The sequence below is a fragment of the Cyprinus carpio genome, chromosome A24 (genome assembly GCF_018340385.1).
Source record: "Cyprinus carpio isolate SPL01 chromosome A24, ASM1834038v1, whole genome shotgun sequence".
NCBI classification, from domain to species: domain Eukaryota; kingdom Metazoa; phylum Chordata; class Actinopteri; order Cypriniformes; family Cyprinidae; genus Cyprinus; species Cyprinus carpio.
Genome location: NC_056595.1, coordinates 15404779 through 15421894, shown reverse-complemented (window position 1 = coordinate 15421894; position 17116 = coordinate 15404779). Strand labels below are relative to the sequence as shown.

Genomic DNA, 17116 nt, shown 5'->3' with positions numbered 1-17116 from the left:
CTGCTGAAAATACAGCTTTGTCATAGAATAAAGTTACATTTTAAATTTTATTAAAATAGAAAAGTTTTTTTAAACTGTAAAATTCATTGTAGATTTTAGCTTTATTTTATTTCTTTTTTTAATCAAATAAATGAACAATTTAGTAAATAAATGAGACGTCCAGACCACACAAACAAGTACTATACTGCTTAAAGTGTTGATTTGGGACAGGCGGGGTCTGATGACGGAGCGCGCGCGGATTCGCCTGATCATTTGCACAAACAATAATGCGACGGATCAGCAGGATGGCAGAAGCGCGTTCCCGACCCAGTGAGCGCGGCTGAGGGTGACCCATCATCGGCAGCTATGCTGCGTTCATCAAACACCGCATCCCTGAGCCTGTGGCCCGCATACCCCAGCTGAAGCTCGAGTATGCTATCATCCCGCTCCGGCTGCTGAAAGCTCCACACATGCGTGCAGAATGTATTTCAACAGACGGTCGAAGAAGATCCACAGCGAGGGAGGTAAGCATGACATAATCTGCTGACATGGCGTCGTATATGGGCACTGTTTACGCATGTGTTTTCTTCAGTGCTATGTTGTACCATTGGATATTCGCATGTTCCGCTATGTGTAAGTTATTATGTGTTACATAGTTTACACACACACACACACACACACACACATAAACACACACATGCAGGTCTCTTGTAGGTGACCTGTCATTTTCGCTGTGTAAACAAATGGGTTACGAGGGTGATGTACAGTTTTCAGCTGACTGGCGGAGGTGATAAATTAGTGCCAACTGTTCTTTTGAGATAAACTGTGACGCGGCTACAACAAATCTTATCCAGATCTGCATAGACCTTTTAGAGAGAAACTCCCTGTTAGTGGTTATTTAGTTCATCACGTGACTGTTTAAAGCGCTCTAAATTTCTAAGCTCACAGACCTGCCTCACCTGTTGAGGTCATGTGCACCTGGGTAAAGTAGATACCTTTTTATTTATTACTTTACATACGTAAAAAAAACCAAAAAATTAAAATCAATTAATCACATACAGAATATATAAGAAAAACAATTGAAACAATTTTCTTTTAGAAATTGGAAGTCAATTTCACAAATACCTGCAAAGAAACTAACCAATTTAATTAAATAGCATGAAACAAAAACTGAAAGTGACAGACTGAAAGCATAGAGTTTAAGCTTCAAAATGCAAGCAATATAGGCTATGGCAAAAGTGAAAAGATTCACTTGATATTTGTAAGAATTTGTTTTGGATTTTAGCAATAAGGTCTGGTTTATTCAAGAAAGCATTGCTTTCCAAATCCATGGATTGTAGGTTCAAAATCAAAAGACTGCAAACCACTGAAAGAAAATCACTTACTGCATCACTGCAGCCTTTTAAAGGCTCTGCTCTGAATGGAAATGAGCCATTAAGAGAATTATCATTATTACAAATCTTAGGAAAAGCTTATATCATTCTTCAGACATCAGTGTACTGCCTGTTAGGTTTCAAAGTACTTAATGCACCAAACAGGGGCCAAGAGTACATCGCAAGTACAGCACACGGCTCTTGAGATTTGAATGCTGGTGGCAGGTTTGGGAGATTGCGGAGTTTTTTGGCAGCAGGTCTGTTCCAGCATATGTTTAATCGACAGGGCTTTGTGGGGTGATGACACAGAAGGTGGAGTCTTTTTGACAGACTGATGCATATGCATTGTGGATTACACTGAGCATTTGTTCAGAGCGTTTGTTTGGCCCGCTCTGACCCTGCATCTTCCGGAATTAGCATGCAGGGGCCATATTGTTGGTAACCTAATTTGTAATTCTGTGAAACGATGCCTCTGGGTTTTCTTGTCAGTTGGATACCGTCGGTAAAGTTGCATTTGGGCTGTGTGATTTATTATATGCCTTGAAGAATTATCTTTCAGAATCCATTAATAAAAGAAAGCAGTTGTAATTGTAAGTCCTCTCAGTTCTGCTTACCTCAACAGATGACTGATCGATGTTTTCTTTGACTCTGCTCTCCGTACATTCATGTACAAGTTAGAGCAGAAGCAAAATAACATGCATGTTAAATCAAGTGCTTCTAAATACATGGTGTGATTAGAAGGTGTTGTTTTAACAGTCATTTGACAAAAGATAACCCTCTGATGTAACGTTTGGGTTGGGTTTCATCAAAGAGCCCTGTTTTAGTGATCATCTGCACTGTTCAGTTTTTCTGCGCATCACTTTTAAAGGCCACGTGGGGGCAGCAACTGTAAACTCATCACTCATGGTAGGACACTGATCTATTATATTGACTTCTTAAAATGTAAATAAATATGAATATATATATATATATATCACACTAAACTGATGGAATGCAGATAAGTCTCGTTTTTTTGTGTTGACATCAAAATATAAAGTTGTATATAAATTAAACACATTATACTTTTTGTCATATTTTTGTCTTGTCAATGGAGGGTTACCTTAGAAACACTGTTTAAGGGTTTTACTGATATAAACGCTTTGTCAAACGATGCTTCTTCTTTTAAAATAATCAAATGAATAGAACTACATTAATGTAATGAAGGCAAAAGGAATACTGACTGCTTACATCATTTATTGCTTGAAATACTACTAAACATTAGCCATTAGAGCTGGTGTTTGTAACTATTCCTCACCTGATTAAAATAGTGTTTTGTAAATTATCGTCATCTACATTGTACAGATTCAGCACTGTGGAAAGATGATAGGAGAAAAATAAATATTTTTATATTTATAATATAACATTTTATATTTATACTATGCTATTTATATTATATTTATAATATAACAATTAAAATACATTTAATTTAATTAAATTTACGTTTACGTTAGCGCAAGTCTGCTCACTCAGGTAATTATAAATCCAGATTGAATTATTCTCACATTAAGCTTTTTTATTATTATTTTTTAATTATTTTTATTCACAACTATTTCAAATTGAGAGACGTTTTAAGTGGAAAGGTGGCACACATTTAAAGCATTGCTTTTTTGTTTCATGTAACAGAGTGGTTTATCATGTTAGACAGAGAAAAATTTACTTGCTTTGTGTTGTAATGTGAGACATTATTAACTTAAAGGTGATGAGTGGAAGCCACCAAGATAAAGATAATATATTTTATTAAATAACCTTTTTATAATCAACAAAAATCTTTTTGACATGTCTGGCGCCCCTTGACAATCTAAAAAAACGCTTTCTTGGTTGTATCAACCAGTGACCATTTCTCATCATTTTAAAGAGTGTTTTGCTCCGTGGTCTTACTGACTTGATATCTTGTGTTGTTTTTTCTTATGGCAACCCATGTTGGGCTCCTCCAGAACAGTTAGTGTTGACCCCTCTTAGCCAGGACTCCCCCCTCCGGCAGGACGAGCCCGTGGGCTCCAACATGCGCCCCCACCTTGCAGACAGGTTTGAGAAAAGTGAGTGCCCTCCCCAAGCGGACCGCTGCCTCCCGCTACTGCTTGGAGCCTCACAGGTGCATGAAGCCACCCCTTCCTACAGCTCACACTGCATGGATAGACTAATAAAGCTAACGGTCTTTCATCACATGCACACAGACATGGCATGCATTAGGGATGGGCGGTATGACGTTAAATATTGTGGCGATGATTTCAAGTGTGTATTCTTAGAGATATTGTGTTATATGTTAGTGTGTTAAAGAAATATGTGTGAATGAGAAAATAGAGTGAGAACTGCTTGATGTTAAAAAAAAAAAAGAGTTATTGAATGATCAAATGCACACACATTTATGAATATTTAAACACAGTCAGTTATGTCTGTTTAAGTGAACGTAATCAGTTGGGAGAAAATCATATATGTATCAATACATTGGATCTGTGCATGAGGTCTTACAAGGAATAGTTCACCCCAAAATGAAAATCTGTGAAAATTCACTTACCCTCTGGCCATTCAAGATATAGATGTGTTTGTTTCTTCATCAGAACAAATTTGGAGAAATTTAGCATTACATGATTTGCTCACTATTGGATCCTCTGCAGTGAATGGGTGCCATCAGAATGAGAGTTCAAACAGCTAATAAAAACATCATAATAATCCAAAAGAAAATCAAAAAAATCCATTACATCAATTAACATAAAAAAAAATCAAAACCCAATCATAAGAAAAAAACAAATCCATCTTTAAGACGTTTTAACTTTAAACTGTTGCTTTTGGCGAGCCCATAATCCATAATAACATGGGGAGTCCATAATCCAAAAATAACACTTCCTCCTATGAAAAAGTCCTCTCAAATAAAAATATATAAACATATTTGTTTTGGACCTGGTTTTTGCTAATAAATGGTGCTTGATCTATGCATATTTCACTTGTGATCATCATCAGATAAAACAACATTTTCAGTGGCAATGTTATTAGTTAGGCTAAATATTAGTTAAAGACATCTTAAAGATGAATTGGTTTCTTACAAACACACAGCTTTTCTCTTCACAAGACATTCATTAATGGACTAGATTCATGTTGACTCATTGTGATGTTTTTATAAGCTGTTTGGACTCTTATTCTGACGGCACCCATTCACTGCAGAGTATCCATTAGTGAACATGTAATGCTAAATTTCTCCAAATCTGTTCCGATGAAGAAACAAACTCATCTTCATCTTGGATGGCCTTAGAGTGAGATCATTTTCAGTGCATTTTCATTTTTGAGTGAAGTATTACTTTAAAGTGTCAGCTGCCTAATATACCTGCTGCCACGTCTGTCAATAAAGTTAATCAAACAACAAAATAAAAAGAGAAAATAACTCTTGTTTTTGTCCTATTGTTTGTAATTTGCTCCTTTGTTCTTTTTTAATAGCAAAAATAAAATAACAAAAAAAACTATATATTGATATACATAATTAACGTAAAATTGAAGTTTCTCATAAAGTGATATAAGATTTTGGTCATATCGCCCACTCCTGGCATGCATCAAGGGATGCACCAAAATGCATGCATGCATAACAGAAATAACAGTCCTCCTGGTGTGGGTGTTAGTTGGTAAGCCAGGGGTTAGACTGTGACGCTTGCATGGCTTGTGCATGAGGTCGCGGGTGGCTGATGTGCCGGCTGGCGTAAGTGAACGATCTGCCTGCACTCTGGGATAAAGCCCGTCAGGATTAGATACAGGTGAAGTTGCAGAACCGACAGAAAGAGGATTACCCTCCCTGGTCACTGTGCCTGTAAGAGGCTTTCATTCCTCATTCACCCTTTTCCATCGCCATAGCGACCCAAGCTGCCAGCGCACCCCCGTTCCCCTTGGGGGCCACCAGGACCTGTGGGTCACCTTGGCAACAGGAACAACATGTCACGGCGAGGGCACAACAAGTCTAGGAGGAGCTCTGTAGGTAATTGGTTTCCAAACGTCTGTTGGAGCGGCCACACGTAAGCATGTGGGAACTAGGGATGGGCTGATCAAATATTGATACTTCTGATATTGATGCCACATTGAGAGGATTGATCCACATAAAATAGATCCTCAGTGGTTTATTTAACACCAGTGCTTTTATTATTTAATTAGTGTGAAATTGAAGTGAAAAGTGACGTGTAGTCAAGTATGGTGATCCATACTCGGAATTTGTGCTCTGCATTTAACCCATCCAAGTGCACACACACACCGTGAACATGAACACACACACCCAGAGCAGTGGGCAGCCAATGCGCGGCACCCGGGGAGTAGTTGGGGGTTCGGTGTCTCACCTCAGTCCCCCCACCTACAATCCCTGCCAGTGCTGAGACTCAAACTCACGACCTTTGGGTTACAAGTCCGACTCTAACCATTAGGCCCCTAATTAGCATGAAAGTTAATATGCATCACTGGCTTTAAAGGGAAAAAACTTTTAGCAGATAGTGTAGCTCATCACCAGAATACTGAAAAGTCACAGCGTTAAAAAAAGAAAAAAGAAAAAAAAAGCTTTTTTTTTTTTTTAATACAGAAGTTTTGAGTTTTTTGTTCTGTTAATTTTTCTCCCATATAAGCTGATAGTAATTATTTCATTTTGACATTATTACTAATTATAAGGAAAACCTGACTTTTATTCTTTAGTTTAGTATTTTATAATAAAGTGGTGAGAGGGTTGTAACTCTAATTTAAAAAAAAAAATGAAGCTTAGTTGATGTGAATATGACAACTCAAAATACTTAGCTCTGTCAGAATTTAATGAATAAATTATGACTTTTTTAGTTAAAATCTTTCACACAAACATTAAAAAATGCAAAACCAATGACATGTTTAAAAGAACTAATTAAAAAAAACAGTAAACAGCTTCTTCTTACTGTGAACTTTAACCTTGGAAATACTTTTACACAACTTTTTATATTTTCAAAATACAAGTTTTAACATTGAGAATACCAAAACATATTATATGTACATTTATTATTAATGACTTATTTATATGTTATACGTTACAGTGAAACCATAATAAATAAACAAATAATTACATGTCAAAAGCGCCAATTTAATAATTTTTAATAAACATAAATCTATGCCTTTTACATAGTTACTTGACTATTTGAATTATTTTTCATGACTGAAAATACAAGGGACAGATTTGTCACCACATTTTGGAAATGGCCCTGAACAAACAGAGACAAGAATGTTTGCTATACACTGTTAATTTTCTATGGTAGGGGTCACCAAACTCAGTCCTGGAGGGCCGGTGTCCTGCAGAGTTTGGCTCCAACCCTGATCAAACACACCTGGACCAGCTAATTAAGGTCTTGGTATATTTGAAACTTCCAGGCAGGTGTGTTGAGGCAAGTTGGACTTTTAGCACTTTTAGACAACCATGGTATAGGAATGACATTTTATCCTCAGAAATCACAAAAACTTTATATTTATTAGAGGTATCAGTACCAATAGGTATAAAATTCTGTAAATATTTGCATTAGAATTCAATAAATAACTGGTATCGCCCATCACTAGTGGGGGACTAGCTTTATGCAGTTTGCAAATTAAGAGCCTCCTTGAGCATGTAATATTTTCTGTCTTTGGATTTTGTTGGGTTATCTATATTAGCCGGTTCACTGTCCTCTTGAACCAGTTCCAGTGCCATTGTGTTGGGTTAGCAGAAAATTCTAGACAACAGGGCAATTTGACACTCATTTGAACAGCATAACCATAGTCTGACTAATCAGAGTAGTATAATACAGACTGAGAGATGTGCAGTGATATTGCATGGAATAAGAGAGGCCCGCTGAATGAATGCATGCGGTATAAGAGAATGCGGAGGGTAAAGTGAGCATGGTTACAAAGGCGTAGGGATGAATAATGCAACCAGGGCTATTCATAATTCAAAAGCATGCTGCTTTTTAGTGGTGAAAAGCTGGCGGATGGCCAAATGACCACACTCACCCTACACTGTGCTGTGGGGTCAAACTCAGTGATAGGTTCAGACATGACTAATCATAAGCACATATGTAACTGACATGTTATTATTTTTTTAACACACTTTTAATCATAAATAATTAAATAATACTAACGTTTAGTATGTACCTCTAATTTAAAGGCACGGTTCGGCAAGTTTTCAGTACAGTGGGTAAAAACTAAACATAAAACAGCTTCTTTTTTCTTTTTTATTAAACAGTGGTTTATAAATTGTGGCTCTGTCTTTCAATAAATTGAATTATTACAATTTTCTTAAGGATAAAAAAATCTCAAAAATATCTCAGCTAATGCTGTAAACTGTATGGAGCCCTATTACTTGCACATTAATGTAATATTAAAGTTACAATTAACAAAAGAGCCCAAACTATTGAATTTAATGGCCATTTATTTTTTTGGATATAATAATCAGCACTCAAATAAAAAAAATGTATGCAAATGTGAAAATTGCACATAGGGTTGCAAAGTGATGGAAAATTTTTGTAAATTACTGGAAACTTTCCAGAACTTTTGGAAACCTACCAGGATTTTTTATTTATTTATTTTTTGGAAAGGTTCCAAAAATTTGCTAGAAATTCTCTGCCCCTTTGCAACCCTAACTGCATTTAAGGCATTTTTTACATTAATCTTTAAACCTAAAATTATGTTTCTACTCCAGTTCATTGTTGCATACAATATTATTTATATTATACACATGTGTACTGAACCAGAAGACCCATACCAAAAACACCTTTGGGTACCATTGCACCCTATATATATATATATATATATAATATTATATAAATTATATTTCTGTGATGGCCAAGCTATAATTATCATAGATCCTAGATATATATATATTATTAGGGCTGTCAAATGATGTAATCACGATTAATCACATCCAAAATAAAAAAAAAAAAGTTTTGTTTACATAATATATTTGTGTATACTGTGTAGTATTTATTTATGTATATATAAATACACACACATTCAGCAAGACATGTATATATTAGTAAGAAGAATATGTTATGTTTATATATTAAATATATTTTATTCATATATAATATAAAATATAAGAATATAAATATTTCTATAAAATGTATATGGAATGTTTACATGTAAATATTTCTAAATATATAATTTCTGTGTGTATTTATATATACATAATAATAATATTTCACCCTGTACACATAATGCATATATTATGTAAACAAAACTTTTATTTTGGATGTGATTAATCGTGATTATGTATCATTTGACAGCCCTAATATATATATATATATATATATATATATATACATACATACAGTTTTTATACATACAGTTTTTATTGTTTTTTTTTTGCTACAAATATGCAGTAGGCTTAGGTTTTAGGGTGTTAAGATATATTTTTCATTTTGGAAATCAAGTTTTCAACCATGTTTTGAGTTGTGCCACAATTTTCTTTATCAGTTGTTCAAATTTGGGTGTGACTTATATGCTGAACACACCAAAACAGGACAATTAGCGATTCTTTCTTGGTCTTTATCTGAGGGCAAAAGTCAGTGCAGCACATGTTGGGCAACGTGTGAATTTAGTGCTTGTTAATAATCTTAACCAGAGCCTGTGTGTCCATTATGAAAGGTTAGTCATGTGTCTGTCCAGTCAATGTACTGCACATAATTTACCAGTATGTTGCTGATTTTACTGTTCTGTAAAGTTAATCAGGTACAAAGTGTCTGCCGGTCTTTTCATTTGTGGGTTATTGAAGCTTTCATCTGTCGCTAAATAAAATTTAAGCTGCATTTCATGGGCCTTGTATCGATCATTAAGAGTGAATAGTGAGTTTGGAAGAATAAGTAGTAGAAAGAAAATGAAAATGTGAGAGGAAGAGAGTGATCGTTTAAAGCTGGATATGAGATTCACAATGAAAAGTTGTTCATATGTGATTCTTTGGCCCTAGTCCAGAGTACGACCTGCTGAGGAACTCTCATGAACTTCTATGGGGCACGTTGCTTTGTATGTTTATTTAGTGAGGCAGGTCTGAACACATGACAGATGTTTACAGCAGTGGTTCTCAGTGGGTCGCAAGTCTGTTTTTACAGAAGGGATACTATAATGGTAAATGAAAATAATAAGATAGCCATATAATCATGCATATAGAAGTTAGGATAACAAAATTAATATGCTTATTAAAAATTAGTAGTGAAGTTTTGTAGTAAAATGTCACAGGCAGTGCGTCAAATATTTTCAAACTATTTTATAGTAAAATCTTGTCTTATTAATAATAACACAATATTTGGCCCACTGTCATGTTAAAGTCTTCATATTGTTGGATCTGTGCGATAAATTGTATTTCTGCATTTTAGTGTTTGATTTGAAGGTTATTGATGTTTAATTTTGTATAAACACCACTGGATGTCCAGTGTAAAATCTGGGTCCTTAAAGCAGAACCATTTGAGAGCCACTAAACTTTACCAACTAGCTCATTGCTGTAGTTGCAATTAAGTCTGAAGGTGCCCAGTGTCACCTTGAAAGACACATTAGCCATCATTTATGACTCCATAAAAACACATTTAAGAGCCAGTGTCTTCAGCACTATAATATATTTCACCATACATAATTATAAGTTAACGCAATTCTCAGTTTGTGGCAAGTTATCAGTGGCCAAGCTGGCCTTTGACACCGAAGAGATGAGTGCTGGTTATATTTACACCCTGGTCCTCATCATAACTATGATCATGTTGTTACAAGGAAGAGAACTATGCAAAATGCAGTGTCAGAAAGCAGGTTTAGATCTAATGGAGATACAGCCATTATCATGATCACGTCTGCAAGTTTTAGCTGATTCATGTGGTTTGTGGTTTTGCAGGAATGACTAGCAGATAAAGTGTCAGATATGGTGCAAGAGACAGCCTGGTTGTGTTTAGAAGGTAAACATTCTAGAAAAATTATCACAAAACATTTAGATATGGTTTATATACTGTTAAAGGGATACTCCACCCCAAAATGAAAATGTTGTCATTAATCACTTACCCCCATGCCATTCCAAACCTGTAAAAGCTTCGTTAGTTTTCGGAACACAATGTAATATATTTTGGATGAAAACCAGGAGGCTTGTGACTGTCCCATAGACTGCCAAGTAAAATATACCGTCAAGGTCCAGAAAAGTATGAAAAGCATCGTCAGTCCATCTGCCGTCAGTGGTTCAACCGTAATGATATGAAGCGACGAGAATACTTTTTATACGAGAAGAAAACAAAAATAACGACTTTATTCAACAATTTGTCTCCGCTGTGTCACTCCACAGCAGCGTAGTGCCATTTTGGAGAATCTGAGCTGTACGCAGGCAGCGTATGCTCTTCTGTGTCAACCGCGCCACAAGGATATGTTTTCTTTGTATATTTATGCTTTTATTTGAAAGAAAACAGTGCATCAGTGTAGCGCGTCTGACACAGAAGAGCATAAGCTGTCAGAGTACTGCTCAGATTCTCCAAAATGGGGCTACACTGATGTGGAGTAAATGTAAAGGTTAATGAAAATGTCATTGAAAAACACATTATTTACCATGATCTGAATATTATGGGGTTTATGGAGGGGAAAAAATGCAAGCCATCAGTCAAGCCAATTGCTTACATATATGGCAACTATTTTATGCAAATCAATACAATAATCTTATAATTTTGCATAGTGAGGATCGAAAATTAAAGCTTTTTTTTTTTTTTTTAAACCTTACTAATCATTTTGTAGACCTCAAAAGCTGCAAAAACTTGGTATTAACTATGGTATTTAAGCACAATATCTGGCTAATACTGAAACAGTATGTGGCCCAGTGCATGTTAAAGGGGTCATATGATGCTGCTAAAAAGAACATTATTTTGTGTATTTGGTGTAATGAAATGTGTTTATGAGGTTTAAGGTTAAAAAACACATTATTTTCCACATACTGTACATTATTGTTTCTCCTCTATGCCTCGCCTTCTGAAACGCGTCAATTTTCACAAGGCTCATCTCTCTGAAAAGCGAGGTGTGCTGTGATTGGCCGAATGCTTCAAGCGTGAGACGGAAATGTTACGCCTCTTAACATATTGTGAAGCCTTGTCCGGCCGGAGTGATGAGTCAAAAACATAAAACCCATTATAAACGTGATATAAACATGATTTCTAGTCGTGTCTTCTTTTCGAAGGCAAAAACAAAGTAGTTTCGCTTTCTCAACGAAACAACGTCACACACTGCGGCCTTGAGTGAGCAGAGACCGGCTTGAGAACGGTGCAGCAGGCGGATTCTACGAAGGAGCGTACCTTGGTCTTGCAGCAACCACATCTGATGACCCCGGGCTGGATGCCGCTTCGTCCACGGTGAAAGCCAATTCAACGATCCACAGTGCAAAGTTGATGTATTTCCTCAGCGACCAGCACGGATCAGCTCCAGGCATGACAAAGCGGATATCACCCTCTTTTGGAAGGCCAAACAAAGTAGTTTCGCTTTCACAGTGAAAAGCCCAGCGTCTATGGCGGTGGCAACAACAATACTACAACGAGAATAAAAGGTACGCCTTCTTTCTTTGCGTGAACATCTGGGCGCTGTTATGCAAATCTTCCCACATACTGACGTAGATATGTGGGGGGCGTGTTAGACCGAGCCGTTTCAGGGGGCGTTGGCGAGTCTTAACTTTTAAAAGAATATCTCTTTGGATTTGAGACTTTAGTCTTTGCAACTTCACAGATCTTCTTTATTCACCAAAAGCTTGTAACACTCCAAAAAGAAGGAAAATTTGAAATCGCATCATATGACCCCTTTAATAATTCATTAATCCCACAATATTCAGATCAGTGGTCAATCATTTTCAGTGGCATATTATTTGGCCATTATTTGTTCCCCCATCCACATTTGCCTTCCTACTTAATAGCATAAAATTGACCATCAAACACCAACTCTTTGAGAAAACATACATGCAGCCTCAGGTAGATTTTCCATTACAGAAACAAGGAGGAGCAAATGAACAAAAAGCGACTCCTTGCTGCTCAGTGAGCACGTTTAGTGCGTTTCGATCCATAATTGTGGAGACGGACATCTGTGTCCCTCCAGCAGTGCCTGCGCCTTTAAATGTAAGGCTTTTGTGTTGTCTGACTGCGGGGAACGCTGTGGTTAGACGCGGACTGTAGGGCGCGCGTTATCTGGAGGGAAACCATCTTCTGTTGCAGGAAAGACACAACGAAGTGGAGTCTTATTAAAACGTCCACAGATTGCCCGAGGCGGCCCAAATGACACGGTGGGAAAGGGTTTGGGGCTTGTCTGTTAGAGAGGCTGACTGGAATGGGAGAAGTGACGACTGTAGTCCATCTCTCTACGCCCGCTTTCGATCATGCAGCAGCTGGGTAAACTCTCCTGTCACATACAGACTGAGCGGTTATTTACCGAGCCTACATTATTTATTACGTGCGGAAAATAATCATTTGGCGGTCGTCTGTGATGCGGCAACATTTGAGAGGGAATCGTAGTAAGCGGCTGTGTCTCAAAACCAAAACACCCCACGCGACGCAACCGCCGCACTGGACGCATAGAAGCCATACGTCATCGATCGCAGAGCGTTCGCCTCACGGACCAATCAACTGTAAGCTCGAGACTACTAAATAAATAACCTTATTTATATTATTTAGACGTTTTAAAATTGTAGTTCATTAGGTTTCATTCATTTTAATTATATACTGTAATACTTCTTAGTATTCCTTATCATATGCATATACACATGATAAGAAAAAAAATATATATTATATATATATTCGTTATTATAATAAATCAATAGGTCATCACGACCAGATTGTGATGTAACGTCAGTTTAAAGGAATTATATTTATATTTGTATGATCCTCTGCAGCGCGTCAGAGACAGAACCCGTCGACGCGACGCCACCGACGCTTTCAGTGTATTGATTAGAATGGTAGAGATTTATTTTTGACGCGTCGTGACTCTCCGTGCATGAATGTTGGAATTTGGCGCGGCTGATGCCTAGAATGCTGTCTAGGTAGCAAGCTCGATATGTTTTGAGATACAGCCATTGCCTCATTGCTTTTCGTTTCAGCGCATCGTGAATACACAGGTGCTTCCACGGAATAATGCAGCTAAAAGATAAACAAATGCACAAGGTTTCCTACAAAAGTGTTTGCTGCGCCATTGTGCTCCTATCAGCACATTCTATACAGGGGGTCCAGTGGGCGTCGCGCGTATGCTGTACTGGTGACGGAGCTTTTGCTCGTGGATGATGAGGAGGAGGAGGATGATGAGGATGGGGGGGATGAAAGGGACGGGGAGGGCGGTGCACAGAGGGAAACGTCATTGACATCAGGGGCGGCTTGCATCAGCACACAGTAGTGGTGTTAGTGGCCAGCGCACTGAACTGTAAACCACATTTCAATGTCTCTTCTTCGTCCTGTGTTCTTCCACGCGCACTCACGCTAGCCTCGCCTCTCTCCCATCACTCTAACGGTGCAGGACCCGCGTGCTCGGCCGCCGGCTACCGCAAGGCAGAGGATGAGATGTCCGGAACCACATCCCAGGCGGACCCGATAGATGCCACAGCTCGGATTGTGCTGCTCAACCGAGCCCAGACCACCAAATTTTGTGACAACCATGTCAGGTGAGTTCATTCAGGTCTTTACTGTAGACAGCAGGAAAATGTTACAGTGCAGTTTGAATTATTCGAGCTCGTTTTAATGTATCCTTTGTTTAAAGTGTGAAGATGATCAGGTCTCACGGTTAGTAATATGAGTGTGGTCCCTCCGAGGCTTTAATGTAGCAATTTTAAAAGCATGTTAAAGATGCTGCAAACAATTGTATCTTTGTTGTCTAAAATAAATGCAAAGGAAAATGCATATGCATATGGATGAGCATTTCACTTCCACTATCAGTTTATTTATTTACACTATGTTCAGAAGTTTGAGGTCGGTAAGATGTTTTAATGTTTATGAAAAAAGCTCTCTGTTTACCAAGGCTGCATTTATTTGATCAAATATATAGTAAGAACAGTAGGACTATTGTGAAATAATATTGCTATTTAAAAATTGCTCTCTTCTGTTTTAATATATTTTAAAATGTAATTTGTTCCTGTGATGGTAAAGCTGAAATTACTGCAGTTGTTACTTGTTGTCACACTAGCCTTCAGAAATCATTGTAATATGATGATTTCTTAAGTAATATTTCAAATTGTTTAAAATGGTTATGCCTATTAATATTTTTGTGCAAACCTTGATACATTTTGTTTTTCAGTGACTCCAAATTTTAGAAAAGTAATTTCACGTTTCTGTTTCTCTGTTTATGTGAACATTTTTTTAATCAATTTATTTGCTCATTTATATATGTCTCATCAAAATTGTCTTTATGCACATTTTTGCATTGCTTCAATAATAACTAAAATAATGCACCAACAAGAATGTTTTGTATATCTTTACTTATAAAAATCTACACAAAATTTAAAACTTCTGCTTCTCAGTAAATAATGCAAGTGAATTGATGTTGGCTGGGGATGCACCCTTAATTTTTATTTATTTATTTATGTATTTTATTAATACTCCTCCCTTTTTTCCTATGTTTCACAGTCACATTTTTGTTTTCACCTGTTATTCTTGAATTAATTATTAAATTAAACACATTGTATTTGATGCCTCACCAACAACACAGCTGTTCCAGCATTTCATGATCCAGCATAAAGATAGTCTTATGAACTCCTAATTATATGAAATTGATTGTAAAAATGATTTAATCAAGATTTTCCCTGGAATTTACATGCTAATGTATACAACACTGAATGCGACATCTGAATAGCTTCCATTAAGTGAAATACTCCACCAGAGATTTCCTGCGAGTACACAGAGGTCATGTTCCAGGCCGTGCTTGGCTAGAGTTCATCTGCAGTTCCAGAACAAAAAGTCTTTTGCTCTTCAAAGTGCCCAAGTCCACCAAAGCCTTTGAGTGCTTTTTATCTCTTGAATGGCTATTATGTCAGATTGATTTGTTTCATATGCAGTGAAATTCTCCTTGATGACAAATTTGCACTTTTTAAAACATTATGAATATGATCAATAGTTGTATCACTTTCATATTAGTGCCATAATATGGAAGCTCAGACAAAATCTGCCTCTCAGTACCGAAACACTCACCCACACACACTTCATCGATCCGCCAGTTTATTCTAAAGATTCGATTCTGCTCTAAAAGGCTCTATTTTGGTTCCTGTAACAAGGCGGGCCTAGAAATCCGTAGCCGTTTTGTCATTAGCTAATTTCAGATCAGACGGAGCTCTGACCTTTTCAGCTCATCAGCTGTGTGTCTGGAGCAGTGGCAATTTTCAAAAGAATTGTTCAGATCACTCTCTTATTCCTTGATCTTCATGTTTTATTTACCAACTGGTTTCTGCTTCCAATTGCGTTGGCATCAATTGGTCAGCTGTCAGTCATAAAGTAACCAGACCAACAAATCCAGCAGTGCAATCATCCATATCAGTCTTTTAGGGTAACCCCAGGTACTACACATCATGGTGACGGCAGTGTGGGTTACTGTTTGTGTGATTGGACCGCTGAATGTTAATGAAGGGGATCATATGAATGGTCTCAGCCACTCTTTGATGTCAACGATAGTCTCCTGTACTTCCAGGTCAGCTACCGAGCTGCTGTTTGAGGCCATAGTATAGGTTACATGGGTGTGTTAGGCTGTGAACTCATTGCCGATGAGCCCAAGAAGGGTGTCGTGTTTACAAAAAAGTCTGCACTCTCACAAGTTCACATGCTGTAGTATAGAAACATTCTTACACTCTTAAAAATAAAGGTTCTTTATTGGCGTTTATGCTTCCATGAAGAACCTTTGACAATATAACCTTTCCATTGCACAAAAGATTCTTTTATAGTGGGAAAAGGTTCTTTAAATTATTAAAAAGATATTCACACTTAGAAAAAAATGAGTCTTTGAAGAACTGTTCACTGAAAGGTTCTTTAGCGAACCCAATGTGGTCCTTCTATGGCATCGCTGCAAAACCCCCCTTTTTAAAAGTGTACCATTGGATTTACCGAGTACAAAATGGGCCTCCAGATGCGGATATAAACACACACCCACACAAACAGATACTGACTCACGTTTAGATTTGGACAACCTTGGGACGGAGGCAAATTTGTAGTCCTAGAGGTTATTTTTAGGTGTTCTTAACAGCTATTTTCATGACTGTAAAACATTTACTGCTCCAATCAGCTATTCAAGAGCTACTTAGGAGTTCAATCAATACCGATAATTGACATACACGGCGAGAAACGTCCATCCTTACCGCCCAGACACTTATTTTGGGATTGTTTATCTAAATTTAATGCAGTGGGCAGTGAAGTGTCAGGCATTCATGAAAGCAGGTAGATGTTGAAGAACACTTACGAATGCTCTTTTGGAGTGGAGCTAATTCTAAATTAGTGCTGTTATGGCCTTGGCTGTATATTTAGATGTTTAAAAATAGTTTGAAGCTGATAGATTACTTTTAATCGTGGTCAATTTTCCCTTTCGCTTCTCTAGCACTGCTAAATATGGGATCCTTACCTTCCTTCCACGGTTCCTGTACGAACAGATCAGACGAGCGGCTAATGCTTTCTTTCTCTTCATCGCTCTTATGCAGGTATGACACTTGGCACACTGCCTGAACTGCATGTGCTTTGTTTCGATGGCCTCAGAGTACAGCATGTATTACTTGTGGTGATTTCTTTCAAAGGGGATCACCGAGGAGCTATACTGCTTATGCTATG

General features: G+C 37.3%; 1 protein-coding gene across 1 annotated transcript in view; it reads left to right on the top strand.

The window, feature by feature from the left end:
* The first annotated feature begins 250 nt into the window (after positions 1-250).
* The window catches only part of LOC109064576 (phospholipid-transporting ATPase IB-like), a 55152-nt gene continuing 38286 nt past the window's right edge, over positions 251-17116 (top strand). The window contains exons 1-5 of the mRNA XM_042714908.1: positions 251-503; positions 3326-3483; positions 5229-5349; positions 13836-13980; positions 16890-16989. Coding sequence (XP_042570842.1) covers positions 461-503; positions 3326-3483; positions 5229-5349; positions 13836-13980; positions 16890-16989 — 567 coding nt within the window. The 5' untranslated portion in view covers positions 251-460. The remainder of the gene's footprint in view (positions 504-3325; positions 3484-5228; positions 5350-13835; positions 13981-16889; positions 16990-17116) is intronic.